General features: G+C 44.6%; 1 protein-coding gene across 2 annotated transcripts in view; it reads right to left on the reverse strand.

Annotated features, from left to right (window-relative positions):
• Positions 1 to 11310: 11310 nt before the first annotated feature.
• The window catches only part of ME2 (malic enzyme 2), a 58574-nt gene continuing 46074 nt past the window's right edge, over positions 11311 to 23810 (reverse strand). For both annotated transcript variants that reach the window (XM_026714983.2, XM_087927501.1), the window contains exons 7-16: positions 23458 to 23561; positions 22700 to 22809; positions 22472 to 22569; positions 19646 to 19759; positions 19434 to 19548; positions 18739 to 18881; positions 16939 to 17041; positions 13977 to 14047; positions 12717 to 12815; positions 11311 to 11722 (exon numbers count right to left, since the gene is read on the reverse strand). In XM_026714983.2, the coding sequence (XP_026570768.1) occupies positions 11552 to 11722; positions 12717 to 12815; positions 13977 to 14047; positions 16939 to 17041; positions 18739 to 18881; positions 19434 to 19548; positions 19646 to 19759; positions 22472 to 22569; positions 22700 to 22809; positions 23458 to 23561 (1128 nt within the window). In that variant the 3' untranslated portion in view covers positions 11311 to 11551. The remainder of the gene's footprint in view (positions 11723 to 12716; positions 12816 to 13976; positions 14048 to 16938; positions 17042 to 18738; positions 18882 to 19433; positions 19549 to 19645; positions 19760 to 22471; positions 22570 to 22699; positions 22810 to 23457; positions 23562 to 23810) is intronic.

Here is a 23810-nt window from a genome sequence, read left to right on the forward strand (position 1 = left end):
GCCAAGTTTTGAAGACCTTTCGTGGTAAAAAGAGAAAAAAACGATCGTTATTATTATTATTGTTTTCCTTTGCCCTGGCAGGATCCTGTCCCCTTAATTATAACCCAACGCATCAGACCCAAAGGCAATATATAACTATCCAGCACGCTTTTTGGTGGGGGTGTGGGAGTATATGTGGGGAGGGGAAGATTGCTCCTTTTTCCTTTTAACAAAGGAAGGGATGCAAAAAAACAAAAAAAAGCTCTGGGCTCCTTTAGTCCGCGAGAGCAACGCCCCCCCCCACCGCCCTGAGGCGACGCCAAAGCAGGGAAGATCTGGTTCGATCAGAGAAAGAGACTTCAAACTTGGCAAGTTTAAGACTTGTGGACTTCAACTCCCAGAATTCCTGAGCTAACATGACTGGAGGAGGAATTCTGGGAGTTGAAGTCCACAAGTCTTAAAGCTGTCAAGTTTGAAGACCCCTGGATCAGAGGAATAAGCAGTGAATCTTGCATAATTTCCTCATCCTCATCCTCGCCCCCCCCCCCCCCCCGAGAACGCGTGGGAAATCTCACAGAACACTGGCGACGGCTCCATTTTAACCCCCTCCTCCCTCTTTGTTCCCAGGTCACAACGCGACTCAAAAACAGACCTTGGCAGACAAGCCCCGGTGCGCCCAGATCCACGTGTTAAGAGGTGCAACACAAGTGGAAGTAGAAACGCACTCAGGCTCAACAGCTATACTGCCAACTTAAGGTATTCACTGGCCTGGGCCAGAGTATTCTACATAACAAAGGCCTCCAATACAAAATCAGATGAACCGAGGTCTCCTTACCCAGCCTTTGTAAAATTCCGAGCCTCTTCAGACCATGCCAGGAAAGGGGTTGGAATACAATAGAATAAAATTCTTTATTGGCCAAGTGTGATTGGAAACACAGGGAAAATTGTCTTCAGTGCATAACCCAGAGATCCCCAAACTTGGGGATCCAAGATTTGTGGACTTCAACTTCCAGCTATGCTGGCTGGAGAATTCTGGGAGTTGAAGTCCACAAGTCTTAAAGTTGCCAAGTTTGGGGACCCCTGGCATAACCTCTCAGACAGTGTACATAAAAGCTATAAGTGATGAATCATGATCATAGTCCTCATAAAATGACATTCATCATAAATCATACAGTACTTAATGATAGTCAAAGGACACTAAATAAGCAATCAACATAAATCATACTAGAATTGCAGAAGCTCCAGCTTGATGTATATGACACCATTCAGTCAGAGCTGAAGAAGCTTCATGGATGAGAAGCAAAACCTCTTCAAAGAAAAACCAGAAAGTCCAGTTGCCTCTTGGAAAAAGCACCTTCGTGTTAGAATAGAATTCTTTATTGGCCAAGTATGATTAGACACACAATGAATTTGTATCCCGTGCATAAGCTCTCAGTGTACACACAACAATAGTGATAGATCGTTGTCATAGTCATTGTAAAAATACATTCATCATAATGATCATTGTATCATGCAATACAACACTTAGTGATAGTCATGGATACTAAATAAGCAATCAACATAAATCAGACTAGGATACTAATCGTAAAATGCAAGCATTAAGTTATAGTCATAAGAAGATAAGGTGATAGGGAATAGGAAATAATGATGGTAATACTGCCTTTCTAGATAGTTTGACAGTATGGGAATTAGTTGTTGAGCAGAGTGATGGCATGGGGGAAAAACTCTCCTTGTGTCTAATTGTTCTGCCCTACAGTGTCATTTTGAGAATAGAAGTTGAAACTGTTTATGTCCAGGATGCGAGGGGTCTGTAGCAGAGGTGGTATTCAGCAGGTTTTGACCAGTTCTGGAGAACCGGTAGCGGAAATTTTGAGTAGTTCGGAGAACTGGCAAATGCCACCTCTGAATGGCCCCGCCCCCATCTATTCTCTCCCGAGTCCCAGCTGATTGGCTGGGTCTTCTTTGGTTGCCCTGCATAGGAGAATGGAGCTGGAAAGCTGGTTAGTGGGGTGGGGAGGGAATGGAGATTTTGCTGCAACCTTCCCCTGCCACGCCCACCAAGCCACGCCCACAGAACTGGTAGTAAAAAAAACATTGAATCACACCACTGGTCTGTAGATATTTTCTCAGCCTTCTTTCGGGCTTAGGCAGTATACAAGTCCTCGATGGAAGGCAGGTTGGTACCTATTATTACTATTACTATTACTATTATTATTATTATTATTATCATTATTATTATTTTGCAGTTCTAATTAGTTAGTTCATAGGAGCAAAAAACCCCAAAGTCTCACAGCATCTTTTCCAGTTTTAGGAAGAGGCGCGAGCTTGAATTAGCTGCAGCTCCCTTCATCAGATGCCCAGAGTAGCCAGACTGATGTAGGAGTTAAACTGGGAAAAGAGAAGGATTGATTGTTGGCTAGTTACCATCAAGTCATATGACTCTGGAATTCTGCAAGTTATAAAAAAAATTGTGACAGGCAGCCCCTCAAACATTGGAAGACTGTTTTTGTTGTGATTCGCTGGCAGCCGGTACTGGAGGTATCGGACAGTGAGGACGAAAGGGAACCAGTCAGGGAGACTGGCAAGGACTTGGACGAGGGTCCTGAGTCCGATGAAGGGATGGGGCCAGGACCATCTGGGAGTGGGGTGCTGCATTCGGAGTCTGGCAGCAGTGAAGCAGAGGGCCCTGGGGAGCCTGTTCCCAGTGTGCATGTGCTGCTAGAAGGAGAGAGCAGCTGAAGCAGAGGGGTTGACTCGAGAGTAAGGCTGGAAGGTGATTGCCCCTCCCATAAGGGATAAAAGTCAGCCCTTGGTGACGTGCTCTTTGCAGGAAGCAAAGAAGTTGATTAGATTCTGATTCCTCATTGAAGCCCTGTGTCTAATGAGTTTTGGCTGGAGATGCAAGAAATTCTCAGCGTTGCATTAAAATAGGTTTTATTTTACACTTAGTTTGTGTTTCCTTAATTTGGACAAAGCCTGGGTCAGAACAGCTATCATGTCACCCACCCCTTTTTTTCATTAAACTAGACCTACCCAATTCCAGCAACCGTTCTTTATATCTTTTAGCCTCTGGTCCCCTAATCATCTTTTTTGTTCTTCTCTACACTCTTTCTAGAGTCTCCACATCTTTTTTTAAAATTTATTTGTGTTAATGCCATCCCAGCTCTTTTCTCCCACAGGAGGGAGGAAGTAGCCATGAAAATGAAAGGAAACAGTTATGTAGTCAGAAGGCCCTTTGGTTCCCAATAATAGCAGGGAATGTTAGAAAAAGAAGTACCTGTTTCCAATTTAAAAATGCAATTAGGGTGGGAATGAAAGATTGAATTGCTGCTTTTGGCCAGGCATGGGTCTTTAAAATTTTACCTGAGGCTTTGAAGAAAGAGAGTCTAATATTACGTGCCATGTACCTTTTATTCAGAAGCTCATGTTATGGGGGAATGATGTATGTAATGTATTATTATCTGAATCATTTTATTTACCGTGGTTAGTTACAAAGGCATAGTAAAACTCTACTGCTTGCTGCAATGAGGTAAATTGTTAAAATACTTTTAAATCTCCTTGGTGCTCTTGTTATTCCTGAGAGGGTTTTATAATCAGCAATATAACTTACATGTATTTCAGTTAATTCTCTTGAGCACCATTTTGAGTGGGAAAAGGATATAAATTTAATGAAAGCACTATATTCTCACTAATAGCTATTTGGCTGTCTTTTCCTTAAGAATAGCAGCACCGTAAGCTATTGCTAGCGTTTCCCAACCTTGGCAATTTTGAGACGTGTGGACTTCAACTCCCAGAATGGCTTAGCAATGGCCACGCTGGCTGGGGCATTCTGGGAGTTGAAGTCCACATGTCTTGAAATGGGTCAGATTGGGAAACATAGCTACCGCTACCATATCTGGACTGCAAAAATTGGAACTGCCAATAGATGGCAGCAGAGATACAGGTTGAGCAGGGCTGTCAAACTTGCGGGCCCGCGGGCTGGATGCATTGTGCGCTGGCCACACTCACACCCAGATTAGCGATGGGGGGGGAAATACGTCACGTAACAATGCCGTGACAACGTGACTTTGACAGCCCTGAAGCAAGAGTATTCAATTTACAGCCATTCATTCAGCGAGTGTTCAAAGTTATAGACATACTAAAAAAGGTGACTTCTGACTGGTCTTCACATGACTCTCCAACAAGTAAAGTCAACGAAGCAAGCTAGTTTCAATTAATGGCCATATGATTCATTAGCTCGATACCCGTGTTTCGCTACAAAACTATGTGGTCAGGCTTAGATTTTGGGGAGGAAAATAAGGGAAAAAAATTCTGCCTCTGCTTACCAGCATCCACAGGTATTCATCTGGCTAGCATCCTATCAGTGTGAGAGTTGAGGGCTGTTTGGAAAGTGACACAGTATTTGCTTTGTGAGCAAGGAGACAGCAAGGAGCCTGGGCATGGCTTAGCCCAACTGCTCAGTACTAAACTGGCTTGCTGCTGTGAAACTAAAACTGAAACTCCTCTGTCTGTGTTTTGCATTTGGAAGATTTCTTTTCAGGTGGGGAGGGGGAGTAGAACTCCTTAGCATCAGAGCGTGTTAATAATATAGGAAATACTAATGCTCTGATGGTCATTTCGAAAAATCCTTTCTTAGTGAGCACCTAGAAACCAAGAGGAACATAGGTGCCAAATTTCAAAAGTTGTAGGCTTTACAGTTCTGGAGATTTTGTGATGATACGTGCGTGGCATTTCGCTCTTATATATATAGATTTAATACCTGTAGTGATTCATTTAACAACTGTGCCAAAAAGGTCATAAAATCGGTTTAGACTCATTTAACAATTGCCTGGCTTAGCAATGGAAATCCGGGAGCCAATTCAGGTCCTAAAAGACCCCTTGCCACCTTTTCATGGTCATCAGGAACTTTGCAGCCGCAAACTGGTAACACTGGGCATGTACAGAGATAATCCTCGACTTACGGCCACAATTGAGCCCAAAATTTCTGCTGCTAAGTGAGACATTTGTTCAGTGAATTTGGCGCCATTTTATCATCATTCTCGCCATAGTTGAATGAGTCACTGCAATTGTTAAGTGTATAACGTGGTTGTTAAGGGAATCAGGCTTCCCCATTGACTCTGCTTATCAGAAAGTCAGGAAAGGGGATTACATGCTGCAACCATCATAAATATGACTCACTTGCCAAGGGTGAATTTTGATCATGTGACCACAAGGATGCTGCAACGGTGGTGTGAAAAAGTGTCGTAGGTCACGTCTTTCAGTGCCGTTATAACTTTGAACCAGCAGTGGGATCCTACCTCTTCCGCTACCGATTCGGTAATGCGCATGTACCTTAATGCGCGTGCAGCTTTTCCCACACCAACTGAGGCCTGCAGCGCCAATCAGCTGAGAGGATAAAGAAGAGAAAAGGCGCAGGAGCCGGTGGGAGGGCTGATATTGCGCTTTTCTCTTCTTTATCCTCTCAGCTGATTGTCGGCGCTTTTTTTTTGCTACTGGTTCTGCCGAACCAGGCCGAACCAGGAGCGTACCACCACTCCTCTGAGCGGTCACTAAATGAACTCAGTGCTGGCATTCTACCGGTTTGGCCCAGTTCTGCCGAGCCACTAGCGCCGATGAGCAGCAGAGACTGAACCGTTTTCTCTCCGCTGCTCTGCTGTTGGGCCCACCTGGGCTTCCATACTCACCTTTATTCAAGGGTAGGATGCTACCGGTTCTGCCCGGTTCTATAGAGCCAGTGGCTGTGAACAGCAACAGACACCAAACCAGTTCTGTGTTTGCTACTGTTTGGCTCACCCGCCTGCCCGAGATTTTACCTGTCCTTTATTTCCTGCTTTTTCAACCTCAGCTGCTTTGCGCGGCACAGTTGAGGTTGAAAAAGCAGGGGGGGGGGAAAGGCTTTTCAAACTCGGCGCACCTGCACACAGCACTTTTCAGCTGTCTGGGAGGCACAGCTGATGTTTTGTTTACATGCGAGCGTAAAATGTAGTCACTGAACTGGTAGTAACACCGGTTGAATCCTACCTCTGCCTTTATTCCTTGCTTTTGAAGCGCAGCTGCTTTGCGCGGCACAGCAGAGTGCTGCGCGGCAGCTGCTGAAGCAACAGGGAGAATGCAGGCTTGCAGGAAGCGAACCGGAACACCTCTGCGTCTGCGCAATGTGCGTGTTTGGCACATGCGTGCATGCAAAGTGTGTGCACGTGTGCAAAGCGCGCCCACCAAGCCACGCCGACCGCACCAGTGGTAAAAATCTTTGAATCCCACCACTGAATGAACTGTTATAAGTTGAGGACTACCTGTATATAACTTTCTGCCGTATCTACTTTATCCTTTACTTTGTGTTGATCCAGCATATGGCAATACCAGAAGCTGAACAGCTATCAAGAAATTCCGCTAACGCAACTTCTTCCTAACTTTCAGAGCTGTTGGGACTACACAGCCCACCAACTCTGGCAGGTGTGCTTGTTGTAGATGAGAAACCGTCTTTATGCAATTCAGCAAAACAACAACCACCACCGCACACATAACTGTAGGCAAAAAGGAAATGCTTTTACTATGAAAATCGACAGCTCATCTCTTTGTACAATTACAACATTAGCAAAACATTTGCAGCTTAGAAACACAATGCTTGTTTTTCCCCAAAGGTTCCCTTTGCAATGAGCAATATTGGGGGAGGGGGGGAGGTTTAAGATCCTGAGAGTTGGGAGAAAAACTCCCCACCAACCAAGGCATTGTTTGCTTTACAATTCCCCTCCGAGAGGCTTTATACCAGCCTTCTCCATCCAACAGTCCCATGTGAAGTCACACGCTCAAAATTAGTCATCCAGCTGCAGCAGAGAAGGAAGGAAGGAAAACGTTTTATGTAATAGAATAATCAATGGAATCACTTACACGTCACTTAATCAGCATTTAACCAGGATGTCATTATTCCCTGTTCAGGTTTTCAAGACCTGATCTGACAGCACCATCATTATTTGACTTTATTCACCTATAACAGTGATTCTCAACCTTGGCCACTTGAAGGTGTGTGGACTTCAACTCCCAGAATTCCCCTACATACCTTCAAGCAGGGCTGGCTGGGGAATTCTGGGAGTTGAAGTCCACATACCTTTGAGTGCCCGAGGTTGAGAAACACTAATGTATAAGAAACCGGTCCCTTTTTGTTTTATGCCCTCAAATTAGGGCCAATTCCAAGAGACATAACAGGAACGTCCCAAACACGGCCTTATAGGTTTCCAGCTTGTGTGAAAAAAGTTCTTCGCTGAACTAGATATATGATGCTAAAGGACACTTAAACCAAGTTTAAGTCAGCTAAGTTCCACTCCAACTCCACCCAGCTTCTTGGATTCAAAAATCCAAATTGTGACCTTTACAAAAATTAAAAATTTAAAAAAAAAAATTATCCCTTCCTTTGGGATGGCGTTCATTTTCCATCATACTCACCAAGAGGTCTCAAGAGGGATTAATCAACACAGCTGTTGGAAGTTAAAAGCAACTTGCAGTGGCAGTTGTCATCGTTTTTTTAAATCAAAATGAATGGGAATCAGCAAGTAGAAAAGTGCTAAAAATAAAACCACGTTTGAGGCCCAAGCAAAATAAACTCATCTGACTGGCTTAGACAGGATGTCCATTTTTTTTCAAACGATGATACATTCAGAAGGGGACATGTTTTAAATTAAAAACACTTTTAAACAGCAACAAAAGTTTTCCTAAGGTCCTTCCTAAGAGGAAAGAATGCCGAATTCGGCAGTCATCAAGTTTCCTCAAAGTGAAGTTATGTTATTTTCTAAATTAAAGTACCTCTATCTAAATTGGGGGCTGGGGTGGATGGAGAGACAGATGCTATTTGTCCATAAAAATATTGTTATTTTATTTATCACATTTTTATACTGCCAACCACACCTAAGTGACTCTAGGCAGTTTGCAATAAAAATGTATTTGACTAAAAGAAGCTCATACAAGCTTAAGTGCCCCAAAGAGAATCTTGTGATTAAAAACTGAAAAACTGTGATTAAAATGAAAAACTTCTAACATACATACACATGACATTTGTTTCTCAGCATTTGGAATTTGAAAACCCCTCCTACTTAATAATAAATAATAATAACCATCTCCTATGGCATGTGGAACTGGAATGAACATTTCTTAGCAGGCTTCTCTCGCTGTAGGAATTTGTACATCTTCAAACAAATCGGTCAACAAGAGATACATCTGAACCTAATATTTTGACGAAAATATTTTAATCACGTACTTTACTCAAATTCAGCCAACTACATGCAGTACATAATTTATACAAGCTGTCCTTCTCATCCTTGGCTACTTTTAAGAAATATGGACTTCAACTCCCAGAATTCTACATGGCTGGGGAATTCTGGGAGCTGCAAGTCCACATGACTTAAAATTTGACAAGGACGAAAAACACCATTATAGACTGCTCGCAGACTGTATATTTAAAGACAATTATGCCAATTAAACATTGCAGATAGCTATCTTCTGCTACAGATATTTTGGGTATTGAGACATTCAGGGCCTCTCTTAAACTTCAATCTCCTTTAGATGATTTGGGCTTTGATTCTTAAAATACTAGTATCAGCATTGTTGGTGGCGCAGTCCAACCCGAGACAACCTGGTTGTAGGTATATATGGGATAAAATATTATTTTGTTTGAATTTATATCGTACAAGTCTAGCAAATATTGCCAGCGCTTTCTAGTATAAATTCCCACTCACAAGTAGAAAGTCATTATGAATTCATCCAAATCATATGTGCTACCCTGAGGGACAACATGAGCCCATATAGTCTACCCAGGCACTGGTCAACTACACAACCCATGTTCATTTCTTGGACCACAAGGAAATGTTTTCATGAGAGCGTGCAATTATCTTCCACAAGTACATGACTTGTCAGCAGGAAGAAAACCAGGCAAAAGACCTCTTGAAAGGGAATTCAAGAATATTCTTTCCCAATTATTTCTCAGATAAAGTCTTCTGAGAACGTTAAAAGTTGGGTTAACGAAGTAGTGCTCCATATTATTTGTTACGTTTTCTTCAATTACAAATAGACACCACCCCTTTGGGCAGGTATTATAGCTGAGGTAAGGCCCCTTTGATGTGCCCTAGATAAAAAGCTACAGTTTCGCCGATTATCCCTACATTATACAGAAAAGGAGAACAAAGAAAAGAAATATTGCTGATAACACAGGACGCTTTTCTGAAAAACAAGATAGGTGGAGTGACATCACTCAGCCCTTTCCCAATTAGCCAAACTGGAAAAAACAAACAAACCTGGGATCCAGGTAAACGTCTACACAAAATGTTTTCGTCGGGCCCTGTAAAACAAGACTGTAATGTTTCTAAATAGTTATTACAGAGTTGGATTGTTTAGTCTCCTCCTTAAAACTTCCTCAAGCGGCTGTCCTAGGTATACTGAGACTACAATTCAAAGGTGAATCTAGGCGCAATCTCAGCCAACCTATCTGAGAATGTTCCTGGTGCCAAACTAATATGAAAATTCATCCTGCTATCTGAAAATTGGACAGAACTGGTCCTTTTTTCAGATAGCAGGATGGATTTATTTTAAGAGGCACAACGTATGAAACAGAGTTACAGTTATGATGAAATGATGGCAGGAAAACGACAAAAACACACACATTGAAATCCTTTCACGCAACTGACGTTTCTCAGAGACTGCAAAGGGATTTAATCACGGGAAGCAGTGACATTTTGAGACCATCTCCCTTCATTATCATTTCAAGTAAAATGGTGGCATTTCTCTCAGGGACGTTCAATGGGCGCTCTTGCATTCCCCGATGAATAAAACAAAATAAAAGTCAAACTATCCACTTCTTTTTCACGCTGCGCTGTCTTATCCAACTGACTCCCCTAGCAGACAGCACAGCCTGTAGAATTTAATTGGGAGGAAAGGGAGATGCTCTTAGTATTGACATGTTTTTTTTTTAAATTGGATAAGCGAATTGAAAATTGACTTATCCAAGAGGGCAGCTTTTATACCTTAACAGATTCCCAGAAACAGGGTGAGGAAACCGGACAAATATAAATAAGTATATGGTAAAAATATCCCAGATTTGACATATATATATATAATATGCATGTCACAAACCAAGGTTACCTGGAGATAAAAAGGATTTTTTTGTTTTTAATTGGAGTGATGTCTGCTTTGTTTAGAGCAAAGTTTCTCAATCTTGACTGTTTTAAGGCGTGCTGGCTAGGGAAGTCTGGGATAGAAGTCCACGCATCTTAAAATGTTTAAGGTTGAGAAACACTGGTTTAGGGCAGGGGTCTTCAAACTTGACAGCTTTAAGACTTAGTCCGCAACTACCAGAATTCCTCTTCCAGTCAGCTCAGGAATTCTGGGAGTTGAAGTCCACGAGTCTTAAACTGGCCAAGTTTGAAGGCCCTTGGTTTAGGGCATATAGGATGGGGGGCAATGAAGCACACATTTCCCCCTCTCCCTTCTCCCCAATTATTAGATCCATGGGACAGAGACCTGGGAGGAAAGCAGCCAGCTGAAGTTCAGGAGTGTTACAGTTTAAGCACGAAGAAAAAATAAGGTAAGGTAAGATACTTGAAAATACAAAAGAAAGAGAGGTGAAATAATCCACCTGTATAACAAATGTCAGGGAATTGATATGCAGCCAGTTGCCATTATCAAAGCTGAAAATATTCAAGTGCAGAACAAGTCAGCACAGAGACACCCACACAGAGAGAGAGAAAATCCAGGAGATGGCAGCATTAACTTGCTGACCATGATTGATATTTCCCAGAGAGGAAGAAAACATAAGAGCTAAGAAGGACAGAATTGTATGTTTGAATCCACCCTGTAAGGAAGAGGAGAAGCCTCTCCTTTCGGTAAATCTGGCTTCGTGCAATTCATGCTACGGAATTCAGCATGTAGGGCAGTTACAGGAGCCACCGAGGTTGCAGAAAGACCGAACCAGTATAAAAAGGGATGGAGTGATTTGGTCGTCCATCTATGCTTCCAGCAGAATGAAGACTTTAGGCGGGTTGGCATGTTTTTTAAATAGTACAAAGGGAGGACAGCATCTTTGGATACTTCTCCTGTGGGGGGGGAAGGAAGGAAGGAAGGAAGGAAGGAAGGAAGGAAGGAAGGAAGGAAGGAAGGAAGGAAGGAAGGAAGGAAGGAAGGAAGACAGACTAGGCCTAATCTTTTTCCTCGACTTACTAACATTCTCTTCTCAACTAACCTGTTTGGTGTAAACCCATGCAGCTTACAGCCACAAATGAGACAATACAGAAAAACCTCAATCACACAGCAGACTAGTAACAAAAGTTTTTTTAAAAAAAGAATTAAAGGTTTTCTCTTATTTGTTCAATTCGTTTCCCGGGGAGAATAGAAAATATATTAAATTTCATTTCTGCTGCTGACAACCCAACTGTCCATAGGAGTGCACCTCAGAAGAGAGGAAGTCCAACCTAGGGAATAAACCCAGCGTCGGTTATGCGCCCAGTTCCATGGTTTAGCACAAAAAGGAAGTTTTAGGTCTTCGGCGGTCCTACTTCACATGTGGTCCTGGACGGGGGTTCCCGGCAGAATTTCAAACACGCCTGGTGTCCGATGACTGGGTTGTAGACCCTGGCCAGTCATACAAATCTGGCAGAAAGGATTCATACTCAGAAGTCCAGATTCTGGAACGTGTGTACTGAGTTTTGTCTGCTGGCTCTGGGTAATGGAACGCCATGTGATTGGCGTATAAATATTCCATGACCTACGGAAGAACAAAGGAAACATTTAAATGACCGGTAGGGGGGTGGGCTTCAAAATTTTAGCAACGGGTTCTCTGCCCAGTTGCTGGGTGGGCGTGGCCATGGTGGGCGTGGCCTAGTCAGCCTCCTGCACCACTGGGGGGGGGCATTTTTGCCTTCCCCGGGCTCCGGAGGCTTCCCTCGAGACTCTGGGAGTACGAAAACGGCCTCCCCTGGGCTCCGGAGGCTCTCTGGAAGCTGGAAACGGGCCAATTTCTGGCCTTCTGGGAGGACCATTTTTGTGCCCTCCCTGAGCCTCCACACAAGCCCTCCACTAACCTGCCTCCAAAATGGGCCATGTGGGGACTCCTGGGAGGAGGAGGAGGGGCGGGGCCAGCCAAAGGTGGGATGGGGAGGGGTTCTCTAAACTGCACAGAATTTTAGCTAGGGGCTCTCCTGAACCCCTGCGACCCCCCACCAGCAGCCCTCCCCTGCCGGTAGCCCTCGACGTACAACCAGAACTGAGCCCAAAATTTATGTTGATAAGTGAGACAGTCCATGAGTTTTTGCTCTACTTTACAACACAGTGAATCCCTGCCGTCGTTAAGTTAGTAACAATGGCTGTTAAGTGAATCCGGCTTCCCCATTGACATTACTCGTCAGAAGGTCGCAAGAGGGGATCGTGTGACCCCGGGACACTTCAACGGTCATAAATATGAGTCAGTGGCCAAGTGGCCGAATTTGGATCATGTGACCACGGGGATGCTAAGTGTGGAAAACGGTCCTAAGTCCTTTTTTTCAGTGAACGGGGAGGCCAGATTTTCTTAACAACCGTTTTACTAACTTAAGAACGGCAGGGATTCACGTAAGAACTGTGGCAAGAAAGGTCGCAAAATGGGGCAGAACTCACTTAGCGACGGCCCCGCTTAGCAACAGACATTTAGGGCTCAATTGTGGCCACGTGCTGAGGACTATCTGCATTTCTTGGTGGTTGTTGTTTCTTTAATGGGTCCTTACCCTTATAGCTATGTTAATGGAGACTTCTCTGATGTTGGAAAGCGCGGGGTAAAGTCTTCCCTCTGCCAGCTCTTCCTCACTCAGCTGCTGGGACAATGTCTTTTTAACACACAAACACACACACACACAAAAAAAAGGGAAGGAGGAGAAAAGTAAAGCATTTTATCCAGGAGTAGACCTCCCATCCTGGCCCTGTAGCAATAGCAATCAGACTTACATACCGCTTCGCAGTGCTTTTACAGACCTCTCTAGGCAGTCTACAGAGTCAGCCTGTTGCCTCCGACAATCTGGGTGCTCATTTTACCCACCTCAGAAGGATGGAAGGCTGAGTCAACTTAGTCAGGATCGAACTTCTGACAGTGAGCAGTGAGTCAGCCTTATAACCACTGCGCCTCCAGAGAAGGAGGGATAATGACAGCATTAGCATTTACATTTACGTACCACTTCACAGTGCTTTTACAGCCCTCTCTAACCGATTTTACAGAGTCAGCCTATTGCCCCCAACAGTCTGGGTCTCCATTTTACCCACCTCGGAAGGAGGGGAGGCTGCCTGAGCCAACCTTTAGGGTGAAAGTGGCCTCCCTGGGCTTTGGAGGCTTTCTGGAAGCTGGAAACTTCCGGAAGGACTGTTTTTTGCCTTCCCCCCAAGCCTCCGCACGGGTCCTGCACTTACCTGCATTCAAAATGGGCCAAGTGGGGAATCCTGGGAGGGCCAGGGTGGGGTGGACAGAGCCAGCCAGGAGTGGGATTTTTCTCTGAACTGTGCAGAATCTTAGTTAGGGGTTCTCCCTAACCCCTGCAAACCCTCAAGCAGCCCCCCCACCCCTGGTTACTTATCAAGTAATTAGAGCAAGATAAAAATATGAGAGAGAGAGAGAGAGAGAGAGAAAGAAAGAAAGAAAGAAGGAAGGAAGGAAGGAAGGAAGGAAGGAAGGAAGGAAGGAAGGAAGGAAGGAAGGAAGGAAGGAAGGAAGGAAGAAAGAAAGAAAGAAAGAAAGAAAGAAAGAAAGAAGGAAGGAAGGAAGGAAGGAAGGAAGGAAGGAAGGAAGGAAGGAAGGAAGGAAGGAAGGAAGGAAGGAAGGAAGGAAGGAAGGAAGGAAGGAAGGAAGGAAGGAAGGAAGGAAGGAAGGAAGGAAGGAAGGAAGGAAGAAAGAAAGAAAGAAAGAAAGAAAGAAAGAAAGAAAGAAAGAAAGAAAGAAAGAAAGAAAGAAAGAAAGAAAGATGATGTTCTCAGGATCCCAACCAACCTGTTTCATTTACCTTTGCGGCTTCCAAAAAAACACTGTCACTGATGTGCCGGACGCTACTCAGGACTACAGCAAGGGCCACACCTGCGACACACAGAGAAGGATTCTAAATGATAACGATCATTTTTCTATGGATCATGCAAAGTTTTCATGGAGTAAAAACTGTTAGAAAACCGGGGTGCAGCAAACAACAACAGGAACATAAGAACATGAAAGGGCGATTCCCCCTGGTGTCTGGCAGGGAAAAGCGACCCTGCAGGATCAAATTCCAAGCTGCTATAATCCAGCACTATCTACCACAGAGATCAGTCTAATCCAGACTCGATTTCATTGAGGGCCGCATCAGGGTTGTGTTTGACAGAAACTTACAGTAAAGGAAATGCATATGTAATAATACATGTGTTAACTGCAGCTGTATTTTGTATGAAACTGTATTTGTGAACTGTATTTGCACAAAATTGGAAAAGTGGATGAGATCCCTACAGATGAGGGTGTGATTAGGAAAATATCAGAATGTGCAGAAATGAACAGATTAACACTTGCTATAAAGGAGAACAAACTGGACGTTATAGGACATGGGAGCTATTTTATGGGTGGTTGGAGAATAAAAATAGAGGTGAGAAATAAATGGAGATTAGTGAAATAAAGAATATATGTCAAGATAGGGATGTAAACAATATGATTATATATGATTGTTAAGATTACCATACCTAATATATTATATTTTCATTAGAAGATATGTTAAGAGGGAGAAATAGAGTTATAATGTTGATTATTATTATTGTAGGATTAGAGAATTATCAGTGTAACGAATATTGTAAATTTTGATTGTGATAGCACAGAAACATTTGTATCCAGACAACACACTGTTTAATGAAAGATGATATGTTCAAGTTAAAAAAATAAAAAAAATTATTTAAAAAGGGGGGTGTTGGGGGTGTGGCCAGAGTAGATATGCCTCAGGGGGCCTTGGTGGGTGTGGCCAGGGTGGATGTGCCCAGCTCAACATCACTTGTGGCGGGAGCACTTGTGGCGGCCCAAGCACTCTGCCAGCAAAAACAGGCTCCCGAGCTCCGTTTTCAGCTGCGACAGCCTCCTGCAACCCTCTGGCAGAGAAAACGGAGCTCGGAAGGTGCTCTGTTTTAACTGCGGGCCGGTCCTTCACTGTTTCCAGGGCAGCCCCATTGGCCTGATCTAAGCACCCTTGAGTTTGACACCCCTGGTCTAATCCCTTGGGAGCCCACAAAGAGGGCCCAGGCATTTGCTTCCTCTGGTTTGCCAGCAAGTGGAACTCGGGAGGCCTACAGACTCTGATTCTGCAGGAGCTAAATGAGTAGTACCCTCATTAGCTCTTTCCAGCCAATTGATCTGAGAACCAAATCGAGATGGTCAAAAGCAGCAATGTGCCCTTCCAATTCAACCTCCCCTTCTTTTGTGTGTATATGATGTCACTACCTATACAAAAATAGGTGGGTCTTGTATTGCGTGAGTGTGACAATGCATTTGTTATTTGCTCTACATGACCCCATGCTGAATTTTATTTTGGATTGAATCACACATTGTCAGACTGGCTGATCCATTGCAGAAGATGCATCAAAAGAGAAAGCAATTCATCTTAGTATCTGCTATATGAAACACAAATGGAGCGTCGTAATGTTTGCAAGCCACAGGAACTAGAATTTCTATAGTGAGATTAAGCATATTTTCTGCAATAAGCACAAGAGCTTTTGAACTGCATTCTTTTAAAATCTCTCTTTTAAAAAAGATGCCTGCGGTGCAGTTGTTTTTGAATAGAATTCAATGAAAGATACAGGGATAAAGGGAAGGAAGGAAAGGGAAAGGAAAGGAAAGGGAAAGGGAAAGGGAAGGAAGGGAAAGGGAAAGGAAAGGAAAGGAAAGGAAAGGAAAGGAAAGGAAAGGAAAGGAAAGGAAAGGAAAGGAAAGGAAGAAGAGGGAGGGAGGGAGGAAGGAAGGGGAGGGAGAAGGGAGGGAGGGGGAGGGAAGGAAGGACAGAAGAGGGAGAAAGAGAGAAAGGAAGGAAGGAAGGGGAGGAAGGAAGGAAGGACAGGGAGGGAGGGAGAAAAGGAGAAAGAGGAAGGAAGGGAGGGAGGGAAGGACAGGGAAAGGAGGGAAGGAGAAAGGGAGAAAGAGAGGAAGGACAGAAGGGGAGGAAGAAGGGAGAGGGGAGGGAGGAAAGGACAGGGAAAGGAGGGAAGGAGAAAGGGAGAAAGAGGAAGGAAAGAAGGAAGGGGAGGAAGAAGGGAGGGGAGGGGGGAGGGAAGGACAGGGAAAGGAGGGAGGGAGGGAGAAAGGGAGAAAGAGAAGAAGGACAGAAGGAAGGGGAGGAAGAAGAAGGGAGGGAGGGAGGGAGGGAAGGACAGGGGAAGGAGGGAGGAGAAAGGGAGAAAGAGAGGAAGGACAGAAGGAAGGGGAGGAAGAAGGGAGAGGAGGGGGAGGGAAGGACAGGGGAAGGAGGGAGAAAGAGAGGAAGGAAGGAAGGGGAGGGAGGGAGAGAGAAGGAGGGGAGGGGAGGGCAGGGAAGGGAGGAAGGGAGAAAAGACAGAAGGAAGGGGATGAAGAAGGAAGGAAGGAAGGAAGGAAGGAAGGAAGGAAGGAAGGAAGGAAGGAAGGAAGGAAGATTTCCCAGAGCTGAACTCCCTGAACATTTCAGGCAGGCATCCCTATGGGAAGATAACTGTGCTGTGCAAAGCAGTGAGAATCTAACGGTATGTGGGAATGACCTTGGGGGTAACAGTCAGATCTGATGCAGCTTAGGCACCAGGAGGAACATAGGAATGGCAAGCATCTCAGCCCTGGTCCATAAAGCCTTCGCTTGGGACTTGCAAGATTCCCTTCATGTCACCTTACCCTCAAGCAGAGCTCGTTCTTCTGGGAGTGCTTCGCATCTGCACTACTTTTCAGCAATTTGAAGAGAAAAAAACCAAATCAACGAGGCAGGAACTCCCAGGCTTTACCTGGAAATATGTAGGCATTGTTTCCCTGGCCCGGGATGAAGGACCGGCCGTCACTCAGCTTCACAGGCCCAAATGGACTGCCGCTCGCAAAGAGGCAACGCCCCTGTCAAACAGAAAGATGGGTCAAGGTACTTCTGGAACCGGGTCTTTGGAGTCTTACGGAAGTCTAGCAGGGTTGAGGCGTCCTGCAGCCACATTTTGACCAGATTTATTATTTATTTTTGTCAGAAACAGGAGTTCACTTCTAGTTTCTGGCAAAAGAAAAAAAAAAGTGCCCACTGTGGGCAATAGATTCACTTAACAACTGCAAAAAGAAGAGAAAAATCATTAAAATCAAGCACGGTCGCATGATCCTCTTAATAACCCACACAACTTTCAAACCACAAATCTGTACTCAACTGTAGTCATATGTCAAGGACTACCATGTTTCCCCCAAAATAAGAGCCTGTTTTATGTGTAATTTTTTTTGCAACCAAAAAAGTCACTAGGTTTTATTTTCAGGGGATGTCACCCACTGACTAACCTCACTTGCGCACGTCGCCCCCGGCCTCCTTTTCGATGTCAGAGGCCTTCAGGAACTTCTTCTTCTGTGCTGGCAAGGCTTTCCTGAAGGCCTCTGGAGCCGATAACAGAGTCTGGATCGATCCAGAGCTTTCTTATCACCTACAGAGGCCTTCAGGAAAGCCTTGCCAGCCTTGTCAGCTGCAGAAGAAATGGGCCAGTATGATAGGTGTCGGGGTGTGTGAGGTCTGGCTACAACTGTCCAAAGGTAAGTAGTAGGGCAGCTTCACACACACACAGCCCACCTAGCTTAATTTTTACCTGTGCACTCGAGTGGGCGGGATCTTAATTAGGGCTTATTTTGGAGGGTAGGGCTTATATTGGACACATGTGCAAAAAAATCAAGCTAGGGCTTACTTTCAGGGTAGGTCGTATTTTCGGGAAAACAGGGTATCCCGTATCATGAGCTCTCCCCAGTTCATTATGAAGAGAGCAATTCAATCACAGAGAGGACTTTGAAGGAAGCAGCTCCAACAAGTGAGCCAAGCTGCGAAGCCCAGGAGAAGAAACGTCATGCTTGTTTGTTCAGAACTCATACAGACTGGGTAAAACCAGGTTTAATAGCAGTAACTGTGAGAGGGACCTTGGAGTCTTAGTGGACAACCAATTAAATGTCAGCCAAAAGTGTAAGCGACAGCCAAAAAAGTCAATGCAATCCTAAGTTGCATGAACAGAAGAATACAATTAAAATCAAGGGAGGTAATAATACCACTCTATAAAGCCTTAGTAAGACCACACCTAGAGTACTGCATCCAGTTTTGGTCACCACACTACAAAAGAGATGTTGAGACTCTAGAAAAAAATACAGAGAAGAGCAACCAGGACGATTAGGGGACTGGAGGATGAAATATACAATGAACGGTTACAGGAACTGGGTATGGCTAGTCTAGAGAAGGACCAGAGAAGACATGATAGCAGTCTTCCAATATCTCAGAGGCTGCCACAGAGAGGAAGGGGTCAAGCTATTTTCCAAAGCACCTGAAGGCCAGACAAGAAATAATGGATGGAAACTGAACAAGGAGAGATTCAACCTGGAAATAAGGAGAAATTTTCTGAGAACAATCAACCAATGGAACAGAAGTTGCGAGAGCTTCATCCCTGGAGGCTTTCAATAAGAGATTGGACTGCCATCTGTCAGAAATGGTGTAGGGTCTCCTGCATGGGCAGGGGGTTGGACTAGGTGACCTACAAGGTCCCTTCCAACTCTGTTAATTTGTTAATGTAAGAATGTTAGCTTACCTCTGTTAGTGTGTATGCCTCCTCAGCTGTGCATTCTGCTTTCGCAGTAGGGTTACTCAATGCAAAGATGATGGGTCTCTGATTAATGTCGGCCATCGCTTTGATGATATCGTGAGAAAACAGCCGCCCAGCCCCGGCAACTCCTGAAAGTGTAAATGAGACCATGGCTCAAAGAAAATACTCCAAATATTTCTTAGGCAGGTGGGGCAAGAGCCTTCCTAACAAGAGTGACAATCTCTGGGGTCCTGCAGTTTTGAGAAATTTGGACAGAGTGTGGCCACTGCGGGAACGTTTTGCAATGAAGCAACACACATTCCCTGAATTGTGTGCAAGTTCCTACTTGTTCTACTACTAGTGGAAAGAGAAAGAATAAAGTGAAAAGAACTCGATTTTTCTACACCCAGCAAGGCTCTAGACCAGTGTTTTTCAAACTTGACCAGATTACGATGTGTGGACATCAATTCCTAGAATTCCTTAGCCAGGACTTCAACTGGACTTGGGTGGACTTCAACTCCCAGAATTCCCTAGTCAGCCATGTTGGCTGGGGGAATTCTGGGAATTGAAGTCCAGACATCTTAAACTTGCCAAGTTTGAAAAACATTGCTTCAGACATTTGGAAATTCCAATCTCAGCAGCGTAGTCGAAGCAGCAGCAAAAAAAGGTTGACTAATTTAGGAATTGTCTGAAATTCTCACCAATAATGGCCGAAGGCTGAAGAACCCTCACTGCCTCCAAGAAAGATTTTGGTATGTTCCCTGGAGCTGGATGCGTAAAAGGCTCCTGGTTAACATCAATCTTTTCCGCCCGGCCCTAGAAGATGACAAAATAAAGAACAACTGCTTGGAAAACCTAAACCAACATGGATCTAACATTGCATTGGGCCTTTCCAAACTCAAGGGCAACCTACCTTTATCAATAAGCCGTCTTTATCAAACATCCAAATTTTATTGTAAGCTTCTTCTGTAGAAAGGCCATTTTCCACCATAGCCATGACGATGAGATTTGCAATACCAAGGGCAGCCTGATGGAGGAGACAAAGAGTAGGAAAAGCATGGTTTGGCAGAGCTGGGCTGGCAACAATAAAGGAGTTTAGAATTCAGCTTCCAGAGTTGAGTGAAACAATCGTTAAAGAAAAGAAAAAAAAAACACTTGGCATATCTCTCTAATGGTTTTTATACGCCAGTGATGGCGAACCTTTTAGAGACCAAGTGCCCAAACTGCAACTCCACTTATTGACTGCAAACTGCCAACAGGGCAATTTAACCTGAGTAAAATAATTCAAAATATTTTACATTCTAAATATTTCAAAAGCACAAAAAAAAAAAAATGAAGGGGCGTAAAAGTGCATTTATCACATTTTATTTAGGTTTTATTACCTAAAATAATGATAAACAAGGCAGAGTTCAGCTAATGGTTCTAAGAAAAACGTGATAAATGCACTTTTATGCCCCTCCGTTTTTTTGTGCTTTTGAAATATTTAGAATGTAAAATATTTTGAAATATTTTATTGTTTAGCAACAATAAAAAGCTTTTGTAATTAATTTCTTTCCTTCTCCTGCCTCTCTCTTTCTCTCTCTCTGGTTCCCTCCCTTTCTTTCTCTCTCTTTTCCTCCCTCCCTCTCTCTCTCTCTTCCCCCGCTTCTCTTTCTTTCCCTCCCTTTCGCTATTTCTCTCCCTTTTTGTTTCTCTCTCTCTCTCTCTCTTTCTCTTTCTCTCTCGCTCCCTCTGGGGAAGGAAGGAACCCGTGAACTGGTGCCGGGTGGTGGGAATGTGATATTTGGAGGCCAACGAGCCCAGGAGCAGCGCGCTGAAGACCATCTGGGAGGCAGGAAAGCGGGCCATCACAACACCGGCAGCTCTGCAGGAAAGGGGCATCGTAATGGTCTCCAGGAGTAGGGGACCCCATCTCCCCCATTGTGAAATGCGCTAAATTTCACTGTGGTGCGCAAGGCGCCGTGAGAGCAGCAGGCAGGCCATGGAGGCAGCAACAGCAAATGTACCGCAACAAAGGCAGAATGCGCGCAAAGGCAAGTGCAAAAAATGCTACAGAGAAAAGCGATGGAACTGGGCTTGGGCGATGGCGCCAGGGGTGGGATTCTACCGGTTCTGTCCGGCTCTGTAAAACCGGTAGCTCTGAAGAGCAGCAGACACAGTTCTGTGTGTGCTGCTGTTTTGGCCCGCCCACCTGCCCGGGCTCTTGCCTGTCCTTTACTTCCTGCTTTTTCAACCTCAGCTGCTTTGCGCGGCACAGCTGAGGTTGAAAAAGCACGAAAAAAAGGGCTTTATCAACTGCTGTGCACCCACGCGCAGCGCTGCGCTGCGCAGCTGTCCGGGCTGCTCAGCATGCTGTAATGTGGACACCTGCGCAGGTAAATCCAGCAAAAAAAAACCCCACTGAAAACTGCAGGTGTGTGACTGCAGGACACAGCAAATGGTTGTAAATGCAAACCAGTTGCTAAACACCCAAAATACTGTCATGTGATTATGGGGGAGGGAGGCAGCCACCCAAACTTTGAACAATCACTAAGTGACCGGTCATTGAGCAAGGATTACCTCTACTGTTCAAAAAGCTGGTTAAAATAATATGATGATAAGTTATTTAAAATGGTACATCTTGAAATGCTTTTGTCATGCCCCTGTTGGAATCTGATTCCGAGGGGGAGGTTGAGTAGCTGACAGGGATGGGAGTGTGGCTCTGTTGGTTGTGGAAGAAACTGGGGAAGGGCACAGTCTGGCTGGGCAGAGCAGGGGAGAGGTAGAGCAAGGGAGAGGGAGTTTGGAGGAAGACCCAGGCCCACCCCCTCTTCATCCTAGGGCACGCAGGGAGGAATGGAGAAGGGAGCAACTGTAAGTTGTGTGGCTTACGGGGAGGAAAGGGCCCTGATTCCCTTCATTAGCTGCAGCTGGGAACACTGTGTTTAAAAAGGGAGGTTGCGCACAGCAACTTGTTGGGAGCAAATCATGAGTTATCTTCTATTGTCGAGGCTTATCTGGGTTCCTGGTGTCTTCCCAACTGTGTGTGTTTTGTTGGCCTTTGAAATTTGCAATTCCTTATCCTGCCCTGTCCAGTTAATTGCTGCAGTGTGGTTTATGTGAATTTCTATTTAAGTTTATATGTACTTTGTTTTCGGACTGAATTTCCTCCACTTAAAGACTGTTCTTGGGAGAGTTTTTTCTCCAGCTGAAGGTAACTGGACATTGGGGGCAAAGTTGGAGGTATTAAAGGGACTTTTCTTACTTATGTGACTGTGTTGCCTTTGTGCCATGTCCCGGGTCATCACAGCTTTTTGGAAAGCATCTGGCTAAGTACTAAGGCCACATTTTTCACATGGGGGGGGGGGGCAGGGGGACACTAATTCGAGACCCTTCTGAATTCAACAATGTAACTGGGGGCAGGGAGTTGGCACCCACAAAACAGAGTTTAAGGGTGGACATGTGGCTCTGGGTTGCCAAATCTCCAGCCCTGCAATGCCATCTAAGGCAGTGTTTTTTGAACTTGGCAACTTTAAGAGGTGTGGACTTCAACTCCCAGAATTCCCCAGCCAGCATGCTTTAAAGTAAACGCTCTTCAAGGGTAAACCTTGCACAGAGGGCATCGCATCTAGCCGTAACCTATCCTCAGTATAGAATGCTCTGATCGGTTCAACAACTGTTCACATTTGACAACTAAATGCAAACCACAACGGCCCAAATTTATTGCAGCAGTCTTAATGCAAACAAGCGCACAACTCACTTCTCCTGCTCCAAGGAAGAGGATCCGGTGCTCAGTGAGGGGTTTTGCAATGACTTTCTGTGCTGTCAATAATCCAGCCAAAGCAACTGCCGCGGTCCCTAAGGAAGAACACACAATTTCTCAGGGGAGAAAAGGATCCACCATAGAAGCAAAACAAACCAACAAACAAACCCAGAGCCCAAAGAGGCACATGGGGAATATGTTGAAAGGCCGGGGTTGATCGCTCACCTTGTATGTCATCATTGAAAGTGCAATATTTTTCTCGGTATTTCCTCAAAAAGCGGAAGGCATTATGGTTGCCAAAGTCTTCAAACTGAATGAGGGTGTTTTGGCCGTACCTGGAAGGCACAGGTAGAACTATCAAATGAACAGCAAAGCATTCTAGCCATCCATGAAGATTCTGCACACCTCTGTAATCTAACCCTTTCCCTAACCCTTGCTGTAACTCTAACCCTAACCCTTACTCTAATCCTTACCCTAACTCTCTTTCCCTAACTCTTATTCTAATCCTAACCCTTACTCTCTTACCCTCTCTTTCCCTAACCCTAAGTCTTACTCTAACCCTTACCCTAACTCTAATCTTTACTCTAACTCTAACCTTAACTCTAACCCTAACCCTCACCCTAATTCTTATCCTTACTCTAACTATAACCTTAGTCCTTTCTCTCCCTAATACTTACTAACTCTAACCTTTGCCCTTACCCTAACTCTAACCCTTTCCCTAACTCTTTCCCCAACCCCAACCCTAACTCTAACCCACTGCTAAATTTCAGCTGTGTAGTTAAAAAAAACAAAAGCCCCCTGGCCCACAAAAGGGGAGTTTGTGACCATATTCATCTGATGGGATGCCAGCTGTCAATCTCATCTTTGCTAAACAGATCCTCTCTGAGCCATTGAAGTCTTCTTGGACGTACAGGAAAGGCTGTCTTGTTGACATGCACAAACTCTTTCCATGCTTGCAAGGGAATAAGGCTCAGGATTTATACCTGCCTACAATGGCTTCCATGAATTCATCGATGAGTTCATCATAAACCTGAGAGCGGTCTCGTTTCTGATACAATCCCATATAAAATGGGTCTTCCAAAAGCGTCTAGGAATAACAGGAAAAAAAACAAAAACCAAAGCAAAGTCACCAAACGTATCCCCAACACTGAATTATATTCTGCCGCTCCTAGGAAACACGGATATTTGCAGGACACACTGAGAAGCCTTTCCTTGCACAGAAAGTCCTTGACTGATGAGCACAATTGAGGCTGGAATTCTGGTCACTAAGCGAGGCAGTCACCTGATCAGACCCGGTTTTACCTTATTTTTACTGGGGTTATTAAAAGAATCACTG

Source organism: Pseudonaja textilis, chromosome 2, assembly GCF_049901715.1.
Source record: "Pseudonaja textilis isolate UNSWEBS1 chromosome 2, rPseTex1.2, whole genome shotgun sequence".
Taxonomy (NCBI): Eukaryota; Metazoa; Chordata; class Lepidosauria; order Squamata; family Elapidae; genus Pseudonaja; species Pseudonaja textilis.